This window comes from Takifugu rubripes, chromosome 2, assembly GCF_901000725.2.
Source record: "Takifugu rubripes chromosome 2, fTakRub1.2, whole genome shotgun sequence".
Lineage (NCBI taxonomy): Eukaryota > Metazoa > Chordata > Actinopteri > Tetraodontiformes > Tetraodontidae > Takifugu > Takifugu rubripes.
Genome location: NC_042286.1, coordinates 5,379,852 through 5,395,453, shown reverse-complemented (window position 1 = coordinate 5,395,453; position 15,602 = coordinate 5,379,852). Strand labels below are relative to the sequence as shown.

Here is a 15,602-nt window from a genome sequence, read left to right as displayed (position 1 = left end):
TCAACTCAGGTGTTCACTTCAGTCACTGTGAATCATGACTCACTAATTTCCTGTCCTCTATCTGTGCTTGGTCTTTACTGCTCTTTCTGGTTCTGTATTTTATTGTGTACAAAAGCGTTTGCTTATTTTATCTGATTTTATTTGCAATGTTTGTTTTGTACTTTGTCAATGCTGGTCGGAACTGGAAATGAGGCTAACCTCAGTCCACTCACAAGTTACAATAAAGTTGATGAAGGAACGAATGAATGCAGCCCAAAAACACATTCATGTTCATATTAGTGGATATGATCAATATACAAGCTGAAATCATCTCTTCTGAGTGTCTTAATTGATATTTAAACTGTGATATGATTGTCTGAGTTTTTTCATTTTTCACCTGATAAAAAAAACAGAAAAACTAAAGACAACTGTGGAGTAAAGATGGTTGATGATCAGATTTCCACATCAATAATCACAACAAACACAGAGATGTTGGCTGAAATGATTGAAATGTTTATTTTGTGACTTTAAATTCACATCTGAGGACAGAAAATGAGTGAGGTGAGTTAGAGAAATGTCCAGATGAAAGCAGAGTCACGCTCATGCAGGAATATGTGAGCAGAAAAGATGTGTCGCTCTATCAAGATGTTGAGGACAGAAGCAGCACGGTTTCCAGACAGGAAGTGTTGCTGAACCTCTAGACTGAGCAGCTGTGAGGGTCCAGGCTTTGAGTGACAGAGCTCTGTCCACTCAGACTGGCCTCACAGGTCACTGAGTCCACCTTCTTCCACTGGTCTGCAGGGAGGTTCAGGGTGCTGCTCCAGCTGAAGCGGCCGTCACTCCCCAGGACCTCCAGGCTGTGTGAGGCCGGTGTGGTGGTGCTGCTGCCCCCCACCTTCCAGCTCAGCTTCCACTGTGAGGGGGAGCCCCCGCTGGCCAGACACACCAGTGTGGCACTGCCCTGCTGCAGCTCCTCTGGGGAGGGGGGGAGGACGGTCAGGGTGGGACGCACCACACCCGCTGGAGGAGAGACCAGAAAGACGTGAAGGTTTGGACACCATCAAATCTGACTGAGCCGTTAGCTGGTGATGACTGAGGACATTTTGACATGTTTGGACAATGTTGGACAGCGTGACGATTTTCTTCTCTTTAACTTCTTTATATACAGTCGAGAGTTTAACGTGACACAGGTGAAACACTGGTGAGAACACACTTCACATCTGTGGCATCTGTCTGTTTCACTTCCTTTTCACCACAGAGAAAATAAATGAAGCGTCCACGCAAAGAAAAGTTGCATTTACGGATAAAATCTAATAAAATCAGTTTTTACATTGTTAAACAGTCAGAATGTTGAAAATGACCAAACAATAATGAGATTAAACTACTAAAGGAAGGTTTTGAGCAATGAAAGTTGAGTCTAATTAACTACAAATGTTACATGTCCACAGAGAATTTAAAACAATTAACATTAAAATTGAGAAGCCAGTTATTTATTTACAGTTTATAAAGAAACAATTTAATATAATCTTTAATTAATGATGATGTTTATAAAGTTATGAATCAGATGATATCAAATAATAACAATTAAAACGAGACAAATGCAAAAGTCTCCTTTAAAATTGCTAAAAGTGAAAAAGATTCAAATAAAAATCTGTTACTTACAGTCAACGATGAGTTTGGTTCCTCCACCAAACGTCAACCACAGTGATACAAACTCATCAAGTGGTCGTACAAAAACCTCCTGCACTGTCAACAAGCAGCTACCCACTGAAAATTCACATCTTTTTCTCTCAAAAATGGATTATTACCAGTTGATTTAATGCACCAACATTTTCAATAGATTTAAACTGAAATTTCTCTTTGAATTTGAACGATTTGATCACTTTTACATATCAGTCTCTTTACAGGATCAAAACTGATGTGGATCAGTTACAATATTCTCATTCTACATTTTAATTTATGGTTTAAAAAATGCAATTTCAAGTTATTTAAAATGAATAACATTTTACAAAGTCAGCTCCAAAAGTTTCCAAGAAATTGTCTTTTTAAAGCTAAAACTGCTGAATCCAGTTTAAAAATGCAAACATTCTCACATCAGCATCTGTTGTTGATGCTCAGCTGTATTTGTCAAATCTTTTCTTCAGTTCCATGAAGAAGAAAGTTGCTTTTAATCCAAGCTGTGTTTGTGTTGATTTTGTCTGCTCGTGCCTTCAGTGTGTTGAGAGCAGAGACATCATTTCCATAGAGAGGAGGCTTTGCATCATCAGCTGATCTGAGAAGGTTTATAGTGGTGTTAGTTCAACACTGCAGGACTCAGATCTGTCAGTCAACACAGCAGAAAGCACAAGCAGCATGACTCTCATCACCATCCTCATCTGGACGCTGACCTGCTGCTCTTTTACAGGTTTGTTCCCTCACAACCTCAAAGATGTCCTTGTGTCTTTTCTCTCCTCTCTTTCTGCTGATAAATGATGTGTTTTTGTCTGCAGGATGCAGCGGTCAGGTGACTGTGACTCAGCCTGCAGTGATCACATCTACTCCAGGATCCACTGTCGCTCTCACCTGTAAAACAAACCCTGCTGTTTACAGCAGCTGTTATAATGGACAATCAACTAGTGATTGTTTGGGCTGGTATCAACAGAAACCTGGACAGCCTCCACAGCTGCTAGTAAGACACATAATAAATTATTCAGGAACAGCAGCTCGGTTTAGTGGCAGTGGCAGCAGCACCGACTTCACTTTGACCATCAGTGGAGTTCAGACTCAAGATGAAGCAGTTTATTACTGTCAGAGTCATCACAGTGGAGGAGTGTGGACACAGTGATTTAGAGCCGTACAAAAACCTCCCTCAGTCAGAGAGCAGAGACACTGAGATGTTTCAGCAGCTGCTGAAGAGGAAGAGACTCTGACACAGACCAGTGAACACACAACTGACAGAAACATCACTGACAACTACTTTAATCACACAAACTGGCTCAAACACTGATCAGATCAACAACTAAAGCTTGACACATTTATTTTCAACATGTAGCTCTTTTGATGATATGCCGTTAACCTCATAAAATCATCATTTACTTTAATAATTATGGATAATTCAATGAAAAGTCTGTTAGATGCAAATGCATGGAGAGAGCTGTGTGACTGAATGCCTCATGTGCTGTGTGACTGAATGCCTCATGTGCTGTTTAATAAACTGGATCCTCTCCAGTTTGCCTACAGGGCACAAGGAGGTGTAGACGATGCAAGTCTGACTCTTAAACAGTTGTAAAACTGGTAAACTGGTTTTAAACAGAGGGCGCTCACAGGGTTGTTTTAGCCTCCAATTTGTTCCTGCCTATAGCAATGACATCACCTACAGGAGGGAGCTAATGAGTCTTTTTAAATATGCTGATGACACGGCCCTGGTGGCCCACCTGGACCGTCCACTGGTTGTGTTGCATAAAATATTGTTCAGGTCAAACACACAATCTGATTTTGTGGACATATGCAACTCCAGAATATCTGTAGTGCAGAGTTTGCCTGAAAGATTCAACTTTCTTCTCCACCTTTCCTGACTTATTTTCCCCGAACCTTCTGCATCTCCTTCCACAAACTTTTCATCCCCCTCAAGTTCGACATCCTTTTTCTTGAACAGCCGCATTTTATACTATGTGGTCTCACAGAAAAGTTCTCTGGCACACAGTCAAAGGGAGGACACTAACACGGCCTTCTACCGTGCACTATCTGCACAGCGGTGTTAGTTTTAAGGGATGAAACCCGTCCTTTGTCCCCTGATCACCAGTACTGTGTTTTCTTATGAGGCAAAATAATAAAACACAGGACTAGCAGAGTTCTCCTATCAACTCTTTCAATGGCTTAGTCCTCCATTCACACACAAACACAATTTCCTATTTTCTTAACTTAATTAATGGCTAAGTATAACCAGGTCTCACCTCTGAGGCAACAATTTGTTGTGAGTTTAGCTGTCCTTTGAATCCATAATCAGTTATCTGCTTGTCTAAATACGCGAGTTTCTTTGGATTTTGTTCTTCGAGGAATTTCCAGTCCTTACACCGCAATTCATCTCTGGGCCTTTGTTTGCTTTTACTTGTCCCCATTTTTGGAGAATTAGGTTTGAACTTTTAGCTCTTCTCTTCTCTCTGTTTGTGGTTATGTTTTTTTTTTTTTCATTTTACGGGTTAACCTTATCCTAATTTACAGTTGTTGGGTTTTTTTTATTATTTTTTTAAAATTTTTTTTAATTATTATTAAGAATTTGGTCCAGTCTTGCACATAGGGTGACCTAAAACTGGGATGTTGATCTCAGTGGGGTGATAATTAATCAAACCGTTGTGGTACTTCTCAGTCTTGCCTCTGCATCCACCAGGGCCTTATCACTTACTGTCCCACTGCTTTGGTATGACTGAAAATACCTAGTGGTATTTAACAATCCTTTCACACTCACAATCACTCTTTTGGATGATTTGTCGTGACTTAATTTCTTTTTGACGTGGCCAGGACTCCCTCGCCCTGCCTTGGTACTGCCCTTAGTACTCTTATTTACCTGCCATTGACTAGTATTCACAGGGTCTGTTTCTCATTGCGTCTCACAGAGGATTTTCGGGTTCCTCTCTCCCAAAACACTGCCTTAGTGTCTATCGCAATTTTTACATTAAGTCCCCGACAATCAACATACACACACTTTTGAATTCAAGACATGCTCACCACTGTTGTCTTTCCTCCTGGAATTCCGTCAACCATCAGGGTCCAATCAGTGAGCTGAAGCTCAGTCCCGGAAAGGGAATCATAGGTCGCTCTGAGGCGGCCTGCCGTGGCCACGGTCTTTCCTGAGGTTCAGCCTCACCCACCGGACCCTTCAGGTGTGTTGGAATCTGGCTAGAAGGACCAAAATGTTAGGTTCAAACGACCTGAAAACACGAGAAACACAAATGAGGCAAAGACAACAGTTTGAATTTTATTTGCAGCAAGAAGAACGGAGAGATGTGCTGAGTTACAGATCTCCAACACGTTCTGCCGCACACCTCCCGCCATCCTTCTTTTATTGGAATTAGGAGGTCCCTAGTTATAGAAGTCCTTCACTGATTTGATTAGCTTATCTCGCAAACAGCACATTCTTCTATATCAGACAGATTAAGAGAACATCTCCTGGGTTAGGCCCCGCAGCTCTGTCTCCAGTCAATGTCACTTCTCCAACAGCCGCCGCATTTCTGTCGCCCTTGACCAGAGAAGTTCGAGTTGACATATCAAGCATCATGAACATTAAGCATTAGCAAATAATAGGAAACATTAAGTAATGAGAGACAATATAACAAGAATAAGGAATATAACAAGGTGAAAGCAAATAAGAGATAACTTTAATATAATGGATCTAACAATAAGGTACAGTGGGAGAGAGTACGTTTAATAAATGTGGGAAAAGCACTGGAACTATTTACTGAAATGTTTCTAGAGGTAGCTGATAAACATGCTCCCATTAGAAAATCTACAGTTAGAAAATGTAAAGACAGAAGCCCGACAGGACACTGAACCCACAATGCAGACCACGACCAGAAAAGTCCTTTCCAAACGAAGGTTTATTTGGAACAAACACTTGCAGGTGCAGCCCAGACGAGAGCAGGCTGGACCAGGAAGAGAGGCTGAGCGTGGCAGGTGAGGCTGGAAGCAAGAACAAGAGGTGAGCAGAGAAACAATAAACCAAACAACTTGCTCAGATCAATAAGAACAAGCACAGGAGCCAGTGCACAATTACCACTCAGCATTTAAGCAACAAACTGGCAGAGCATGAGAGGACGAGCTGGAGATAAATACTGCTGCTCCTGATGAGCTGATGAGCAGCAGGGGAGAAACTCCAGAGGAGGGGTTGGAGAAATCTGCCTGCCACACCCAGCCTGCACAGATGAGGGAAACGAGCACAAAAACAGGGCAGGGGAACAAAGCAGCAACAAATCTGACCTCCACATCCTAACAGAAAAAGGAAAGCACCTTGGATTGATGAGGAACCGAAAGCCATCATGACTCATGGGGATAAAATCAACATTTTGGCTCTTAAATCTGAAACACGACTGATTGGAAGGAATACTGTTCTCTTAGAAACCAAGAGACAAAAGGGATCAGGAAAAGAAAAGAAGGTATTATCAAAATAAATGAACTGAATCATGATGGAAAAAGTCTGGAAAACAAGAAATGACATAATGGGTCGAGCTGGAGAAAACACACCCTCTTTTCTTGAGTTAGATGGAACATTTAAGACAAAACCCCAAGAAATATTTTATTGGGGAAACTGAGAAACTTAAAAAACACATGAAAAACTCAGAATCAAACACAAATATTTCAAAACAATTAACCAAAGGCTACCTTGTGAAAAATAAAGATTGTGTATTTGATTTCCAATCAATTCAAGTGAATGAGGTAGAGAAACTTCTTACAAGTTTAAACAATGAAAACCCCTCAGAACTAGATAAACTGGAAACATTTGAGGATGGTCTCCAGCATTATTGCCTCACCTATAGGTCATATCTTAAATCTGAGCTTCCTATATGCCCTAAAGCGTGGAAAGCTGCTAAACTTATTCCTTTACTTAAAAACAGGAAGCAGCCGTTCAGAGGTGCTAATAGCCTTCCTATTAGCATCCTTCCTGTTCTGAGTAGACTGATGGGGCGAGTTGTGTTTAACCAAATCTCCCTCTATTTGTCAATTAATGAACTTAATGAATTTCAGCATGCTTACAAGAAGGGTCACTCCACCTGTGCAGCTTTAATGCAGATGACTGATCAGTGGTGGAGTGATCCTGACAGGAAAATGATAGTAGGTGCTGTGCTTCGTGATTTTAGTGCTGCTTTTAATTTGATTGATCACAAAATGCTCTGAATGAAATTAGAGGCATGCGACTCTAATATTTTGACTCTTAATTGGAGGAGGACCCAAGTATCTAAGAGATCCCGAATGCTTCTCTTTAATGGCAGTTTTTCTAATGTAAAGACAGTACGATGTGGTGTTCCCCAGGGGAGTTGCTTCGGTCCACTGCTCTACTCTATTTTTACCACTGAGGCCGTTTGCTTGGAGAGAAGCCAGCTTGGCTGTTTGAAGATGATTCAGCTGTTTATATGTCATCAAGCAGTGTGGAGTGAAATGCTCTTCAAAATGAAATAGCACTTATTGCAGATTGGATAGCCATTAATAATTTAAGTTTTAATGTATCAAAGGACAAATGTGTTGTTTTTGGATCAAGTTTTACTCTCAGGCAAGATTTTAAATTGTGCATCTCCATAACTGGCAGCTGTGTCAATGAGGTTAAATTCCTTGGGGTTAACCTTCACAATAAATAATATGGCAAAAACATATAAGTAAAATTGTAGGAAAAATGGGAAGGAATATATCCATGATGAGAAGATGTTCCTCCTTTCTTACCTCTAATACCACCTAGCAGGTTATTCAAGCTTTGGTGCTCTCTCATCTCCATTTCTGCTCGTCTATCTGGTCGAGTGCAGCTCATAAAGAGCTGCAGAAGCTGCAGTAGGTGCAGAGTGGAGCAGCGCGTCTTGCTCTCCGGTGTTCAAGGAGGAAAAACAGACCAAATGCATGCTGATCTCACCTGGCTTAAAGTGGAAGACTGATCAAAACAAAGTCTTCTAACTTTATTTAGCAATGTCTGTGTTTCAAAACAACTGACTTTCCTTCACTCAAGAATAACTTTTCCCCAGGTCAGAATATAAACTCGTTAATGAGAAATATTTAATAAAAGAAAGTAGAAAATTAAAGCAACAGTAGTCAGAAAATTAACTTCATAAAAGGTTTTATTCAACTCTCAGTGGGAAAAGTGTGACTCCTCATGTGTGTCAACGCAGCACCGGTGATGCCATAGCAACAGTCATGCATCTCCCACTAAAGCACCATAAAGCACCATTCATATGCATATATATTGTTTTAATACATTATACATTTTGCAAATGGAAATCTTGGATTAATTAACCCTTGTCTCTAACCTTTTCTTTTTTTAGCAAAACAAAACTGATTCAGTTAATTATTTATTCTAGCTGACATTCATTTTAATAGGAAATAAAACAATAAAACTCGTTAATGAGAAATAATTAATGACAGAAAGTAGAAAATTAAAGCAACAGTAGTCAAAAAATTAACTTAATAAAAGCTTTTATTCAACTCTCAGTGGAAAAAGTGTGACTCCTCCTCATGCGTGTCTGTGTTTCACTAGAACAGGTGAGTTTCTGTCTTCTGCAGAACATTTGCATGTTTTTCTGCATGGTTGCTCCTCAGAGTTTAAAGTTCTGATGTCACAGAGAGTCTGAACTCTTTTCACGCTCTCACACTGAAAACTTCAGCATCACCATGTTGTCAATAATTCTGACTGTCATCTTTCTGAGTCAGGGTGAGACTTTTCAACATTGTTTGATTTCATCCTCTTCTTCTTTCCAAGGAGGCTGAAATCATTTCATTTTTACATCATAACTGCTCCTCCAGGCTCTTTTCAGCTGCTCTTTTTAACATTTGTTGTTTGTCATTTCAGAATCTTCTGCCAACAACTTTCTGACTCAGGCTGATAAATTCAAGTCTGTTAGTGTTGGAGGGTCTGTGACCATCAGCGCCACAGGAAGCTCAAATATTGGCAATGCTCTCAGCTGGTACCTTCAGAAACCTGGACAGGCTCCTAAACTTCTGATATATAAAGTATCAAGTCTCTACACAGGAACGCCGTCTCGATTCAGTGGCAGCAGATCTGGTTCTCAGTACACTCTAACCATCACTGGTGTTCAGGCTGAAGATGCTGGAGATTATTACTGTCTGGGTGACCATGGTGGAGCGTTCACACAGTGATTTAGAGCCGTACAAAAACCTCCCTCAGTGTGACTGAAGTGAAAACAGCAGCTGCAGCTGCAGACGATGAAGAGTCACCAGCAGAACTGGTTCAGTCAACACCAGAGTCACCAAGTACAAACCAGATTCATTTAAACACAAGTCAAATCAGTTTAAAAGCTTTAAAATAACCATGAAAAATACACAAATACTCAGTTTAACCATTAATAAATGAATGATTTATTACAAGTTACAGCTGGAAAAAAAATTATTAGTAATAATTAACCATTAAATCAGTAATTACATTTCCTCAAGTGCTGCTTCTTTGTGCAGATTTGATGAACTTTGCTTCATTTATTTTGAATATTTATGATATAAAACTAATAATGCAGAGCACATCTAATCAGCATCAACTCAATCTCGTTCCATTTTAAATCCGTATCACTCTGGTTTTAGGCCACATCACAGCTTTCTCACCACCACCAGTTTGATGATCAATAATATTCTAACTATCCTTGATGAGAGAAGTTATTTTACCTCCATATTCATGAACCTCTCTCAGGCTTTTGACTCAGTAGATCACTCATTCATCCTTGAAATGTTCAACAACACTGGTTTCTCTCTCACCCATATTAAACTGGAACTGGAATGCAGACACAGACAAACCGGATGATTTAACGGTTTTATTTCCCACAAAACAGTAACAATAAGGTGAAGCTGCTGCTGACTGGAACTGGAGACAGACGAAACATGGGCAAGTGAGGGAAAGCTGGCAAACAAAAGCTCATACTTCAAATGTTTTCACAGAAATGGAGCCAAGTGGGCCCTACAATGATCAGGGGATGAGTGGAGAAAGGAGGCAGTCTTTAAAGGTGCAGATCTAATCCACCGATAAGAGCAGCAGGTGAGGAAGAAGGTGCTTCGGCCAAAAGTAGATCCCCCTGGGAACAGGGCAAGAACAGAAACAACACATGCAGGTCAATGACAACCAAATAAACTGAATCATGGTAACCCATCACTAGGGAGGTGCCTCAAGGTTCAATTTTAGGCCCTGTCCTCTTCACTGTTTGTATAAGATTTTCTTTTATCGCAACCTCGCCTTAAATCCACCCTGCATGCATAAAAACACTAAATAGATGTTTTACTCAAGTGCTAGCAGAACATGCTCTCCTCACATTTCCACTGTGGTATGATAATTTCCATGGCTACCTCCACTTCCTGTCTTGAACCAGCAGATGCTCTTCACCATTCTGCCCTTAGATTTATCACTGGAGCCCCTCTTCCACACGTCACTGTCCTGTATCTGTCTCGGCAGGGTGGACCTCCCCAGCTCAAAGATGGGACTTCCACCTGGATTTATTCATTTATGCGGCCCTCACTGGCAAACCTCCAAACTACATCTCTCCATTAATTATTCAGTCCACTAGCGCTTTTAGTGTCCACTGAATGAACTGGCTGCAACAGAAAATTCCCAAAATCCGAGCTGAGCAGGGGAGTTCTGCTGTCTCTGGTTATGCCCCCGTACATCAGGTAACTCTCAAGCTCAACTCAGGTGTTCACTTCAGTCACTGTGAATCATGACTCACTAATTTCCTGTCCTCTATCTGCGCTTGGTCTTTATTGCTATTTCTGGTTCTGTATTTTATTGTGTACAAAAGTGCTTGCTTATTTTATCTGATTTTATTTGCAATGTTTGTTTTGTACTTTGTCAATGCTGGTCGGAACTGTAAATGAGGCTAACCTCAGTCCATTCACAAGTTACAATAAAGTTGATGAAGGAACGAATGAATGCAGCCCAAAAACACATTCATGTTCATATTAGTGGACATGATCAATATACAAGCTGAAATCATCTCTTCTGAGTGTCTTAATTGATATTTAAAGTGTGATATGATTGTCTGAGTTTTTTAATTTTTCACCTGATAAAATAACTGAAAAACTAAAGAAAACTGTGGAGTAAAGATGGTTGATGATCAGATTTCCACATCAATAATCACAACAAACACAGAGATGTTGGCTGAAATGATTGAAATGTTTATTTTGCGACTTTAAATTCACATCTGAGGACAGAAAATGAGTGAGGTGAGTTAGAGAAATGTCCAGATGAAAGCAGAGTCACGCTCATGCAGGAACATGTGAGCAGAAAAGATGTGTCGCTCCATCAAGATGTTGAGGACAGAAGCAGCACGGTTTCCAGACAGGAAGTGTTGCTGAACCTCTAGACTGAGCAGCTGTGAGGGTCCAGGGTCTGAGTGACAGAGCTCTGTCCACTCAGACTGGCCTCACAGGTCACTGAGTCCACCTTCTTCCACTGGTCTGCAGGGAGGTTCAGGGTGCTGCTCCAGCTGAAGCGGCCGTCACTCCCCAGGACCTCCAGGCTGTGTGAGGCCGGTGTGGTGGTGCTGCTGCCCCCCACCTTCCAGCTCAGCTTCCACTGTGAGGGGGAGCCCCCGCTGGCCAGACACACCAGTGTGGCACTGCCCTGCTGCAGCTCCTCTGGGGAGGGGGGGAGGACGGTCAGGGTGGGACGCACCACACCCGCTGGAGGAGAGACCAGAAAGACGTGAAGGTTTGGACACCATCAAATCTGACTGAGCCGTTAGCTGGTGATGACTGAGGACATTTTGACATGTTTGGACAATGTTGGACAGCGTGACGATTTTCTTCTCTTTAACTTCTTTATATACAGTCGAGAGTTTAACGTGACACAGGTGAAACACTGGTGAGAACACACTTCACATCTGTGGCATCTGTCTGTTTCACTTCCTTTTCACCACAGGGAAAATAAATGAAGCGTCCACGCAAAGAAAAGTTGCATTTACGGATAAAATCTAATAAAATCAGTTTTTACATTGTTAAACAGTCGGAATGTTGAAAATGACCAAATAATAATGAGATTAAACTACTCAAGGAAGGTTTTGAGCAATGAAAGTTGAGTCTAATTAACTACAAATGTTACATGTCCACAGAGAATTTAAAACAATTAACATTAAAATTGAGAAGCCAGTTATTTATTTACAGTTTATAAAGAAACAATTTAATATAATCTTTCATTAATGATGATGTTTATAAAGTTGTGACTCAGATGGTATCAAATAATAACAATTAAAACGAGACAAATGCAAAAGTCTCCTTTAAAATTGCTAAAAGTGAAAAAGATTCAAATAAAAATCTGTTACTTACAGTCAACGATGAGTTTGGTTCCTCCACCAAACGTCCGCCACAGTGATACAAACTCATCAAGTGGTCGTACAAAAACCTCCTGCACTGTCAACAAGCAGCTACCCACTGAAAATTCACATCTTTTTCTCTCAAAAATGGATTATTACCAGCTGATTTAATGCACCAACATTTTCAATAGATTTAAAGTGAAATTTCTCTTTGAATTTGAACGATTTGATCACTTTTACACATCAGTCTCTTTACATGATCAAAACTGATGTGGATCAGTTACAATATTCTCATTCTACATTTTAATTTATGCTTTAAGAAAATGCAATTTGAAGTTATTTCAAATGAATAACATTTTACAAAGTCAGCTCCAATAGTTTCCAAGAAATTGTCTTTTTAAATCTAAAACTGCTGAATCCAGTTTAAAAATGCAAACATTCTCACATCAGCATCTGTTGTTGATGCTCAGCTGTATTTGTCAAATCTTTTCTTCAGTTCCATGAAGAAGAAAGTTGCTTTTAATCCAAGCTGTGTTTGTGTTGATTTTGTCTGCTCGTGCCTTCAGTGTGTTGAGAGCAGAGACATCATTTCCATAGAGAGGAGGCTTTGCATCATCAGCTGATCTGAGAAGGTTTATAGTGGTGTTAGTTCAACACTGCAGGACTCAGATCTGTCAGTCAACACAGCAGAAAGCACAAGCAGCATGACTCTCATCACCATCCTCATCTGGACGCTGACCTGCTGCTCTTTTACAGGTTTGTTCCCTCACAACCTCAAAGATGTCCTTGTGTCTTTTCTCTCCTCTCTTTCTGCTGATAAATGATGTGTTTTTGTCTGCAGGATGCAGCGGTCAGGTGACTGTGACTCAGCCTGCAGTGATCACATCTACTCCAGGATCCACTGTCGCTCTCACCTGTAAAACAAACCCTGCTGTTTACAGCCGCTGTCATAATGGACAATCAACTAGTGATTGTATGTTCTGGTATCAACAGAAACCTGGACAGCCTCCACAGCTGCTAGTAAGACATGTCAGAATAAATCATTCAGGAACAGCAGCTCGGTTTAGTGGCAGTGGCAGCAGCACCGACTTCACTTTGACCATCAGTGGAGTTCAGACTCAAGATGAAGCAGTTTATTACTGTCAGAGTTATCACAGTGGGGACGTGTTCACACAGTGATTTAGAGTGGAACAAAAACCTCCCTCAGTCAGAGAGCAGAGACACTGAGATGTTCCAGCAGCTGCTGAAGAGGAAGAGACTCTGACACAGACCAGTGAACACACAACTGACAGAAACATCACTGACAACTACTTTAATCACACAAAGTGGCTCAAACACTGTTTGATCGGATTATCAAAAGAATCCTGACAAGTTTATTTGTGCAGCCAAATTCATAAACAATCATATTCCAAGTGTGAAGATCCCATCAAAACAATCGAACCAGCTCAAAATGACAACATGAACAAGTTTCTCTGTGTCTTCTCCAGGCAGAGAACCCTTAAATCTACCAGTGTTCTTTAGGTGGTAACAGGCTGAGATAGAAGCTGCATCAAGTCAAGGGGAGCTCTGATCTTTGACCTTTCATTCTTGAGGCCAAATACAATCATTTCTGTTCTTCAGCATTGAGCTGGAGAAAGTTTTAACACTAACTCACTAACTGAGGTGTTAAATACACTTACTGGGAGCAACTAAGGGACTGTAGGAACTTAATGAATTTAAATATAAAGTTGTGTGTCATCTGCATAAAATCAGTAACAGATGTGATTTCCTAATAGCTGAGCAAGATGCAGCTTGAAGACAGTGAAGAGGCCCGAGAATGGATCCCTGAGGAACCCCACATGTGATCTTTGTTCACTCTGACTTCTAGTGACCAACTGAGACAAAGTGTCCCTGTGTTGGAAGTAAGATTTGAACCAATTGAGTCCAGAACCAGTACATCCCAGCCACTTTTTCCAGCTGTGTCAAATGCAGCACTGAGGTCCAGCAAAACCAGGACAGCAGTTTTAGATGCATCACTCTTGACATCTATGTCGGTCAAGGCTTTAACAGGTGCAGCCTCAGTGCTGTGGTCTGGGGGAAATCCAGACTGAAATATATTAAAAAAATGTTTTTAAGCATGAAGGAGTGGATCAGTTGAAAAACAGCTCTTTCATTGATCTTTCCCAGGAATGGAAGGGTTGTTATGGGCCTGTTGCTGCATCAAAGTCTCTTATTTTGTCCCTGACTGAGCCTTACTCTGATAATGTGGTTCCTGAAACAATGTTAGACAATTGGAGGCAGTTCCCATGAACTATAGTGATCCATTGTCCATGTGCAAAGACATTGACATTTCAGTTTCAGAGGAACAAGCGAAGGTACTTGAGCCCACTACAAGGGATCAACTCTTCTTTATTCTCTGTTATAGATTTCATGCTGGTCCAATTACAGCATCTAAACTATAAACTGCATGTTGCACTGATCCAAAATAACCAGAGTGAGTCAGAGTCAAACATTTCTCATCAACAGCCAGAACCTGGTGATGTAATCATGAGAAATTTGCATGTTTATATATGAACAAGAGGAATCTCATGAAAAAGTCCAAATACACCACACAGGTTCCTTCATGAAGGGTGACATTCATTGGTGCTTCACCTGATATCCTTGTTTCTTGTGACTGTTGTGGACTCAGTGACAATGAAGATAAAATAGCAAGTTTCTGGCACACGTGACTGATCACGTCATGTCATTCTAACAGATGGAACCCAAGCTGAGTCAGCATTTTTATAAGGAACCCAATGAGAAACAAAGCAGATTTGAGCCTAAAACAGCAATAATCAGACATTTTTGATGACATTAATGCAGTGGAGTCAAAGCTCCATGTTTGTGTCTCTGACAGCAGGTCAGGATATAAACTCGTTAATGAGAAATAATTAATGAAAGAAAGTAGAAATTGAACTTAATAAAAGGTTTTATTCAACTCTCAGTGGAAAAAGTGTGACTCCTCCTCATGTGTCTGTGTTTCACTAGAACAGGTGAGTTTCTGTCTTCTGCAGAACATTTGCATGTTTTTCTGCATGGTTGCTCCTCAGAGTTTAAAGTTCTGATGTCACAGAGAGTCTGAACTCTTTTCACGCTCTCACACTGAAAACTTCAGCATCACCATGTTGTCAATAATTCTGACTGTCATCTTTCTGAGTCAGGGTGAGACTTTTCAACATTGTTTGATTTAATCCTCTTCTTCTTTCCAAGGAGGCTGAAATCATTTCATTTTTACATCATATCTGCTCCTCCAGGCTCTTTTCAGCTGCTCTTTTTAACATTTGTTGTTTGTCATTTCAGAATCTTCTGCCAACAACTTTCTGACTCAGGCTGATAAATTCAAGTCTGTTAGTGTTGGAGGGTCTGTGACCATCAGCGCCACAGGAAGCTCAAATATTGACAGCTTACTCAGCTGGTACCTTCAGAAACCTGGACAGGCTCCTAAACTTCTGATATATGCTGTATCAAGTCGCTTCACAGGAACGCCGTCTCGATTCAGTGGCAGCAGATCTGGTTCTCAGTACACTCTAACCATCACTGGTGTTCAGGCTGAAGATGAAGCAGATTATTACTGTCTGGGCTACCATAACGACGGAACATTCACACAGTGATTTAGAGCCGTACAAA

At 40.7% G+C, this 15,602-nt stretch overlaps 1 long non-coding RNA gene and 2 gene segments (V, D, J or C); all 3 read right to left on the bottom strand.

Annotated features, from left to right (window-relative positions):
* Window positions 1-469: 469 nt before the first annotated feature.
* Window positions 470-4,076, bottom strand: LOC115248848 (Ig lambda-3 chain C region-like). The segment is given in 3 exon segments: window positions 470-999; window positions 1,642-1,757; window positions 3,985-4,076. Coding segments are annotated over 3 exon segments (531 nt in total).
* A 147-nt stretch (window positions 4,077-4,223) lies between these two features.
* On the bottom strand, window positions 4,224-5,853 carry LOC115248134 (uncharacterized). Its single transcript, XR_003887137.1, has 3 exons — window positions 5,729-5,853; window positions 5,512-5,634; window positions 4,224-4,854 (listed from the first exon to the last, which is right to left on the bottom strand). It is a non-coding gene; the product is annotated as an uncharacterized lncRNA (long non-coding RNA).
* A 4,947-nt stretch (window positions 5,854-10,800) lies between these two features.
* Window positions 10,801-12,109, bottom strand: LOC115248065 (Ig lambda-3 chain C region-like; the record flags this gene model as incomplete). The annotated part of the segment is given in 2 exon segments: window positions 10,801-11,328; window positions 11,971-12,109. Coding segments are annotated over 2 exon segments (462 nt in total), but the record flags the coding sequence as incomplete, so codon positions are not given.
* Window positions 12,110-15,602: the final 3,493 nt, after the last annotated feature.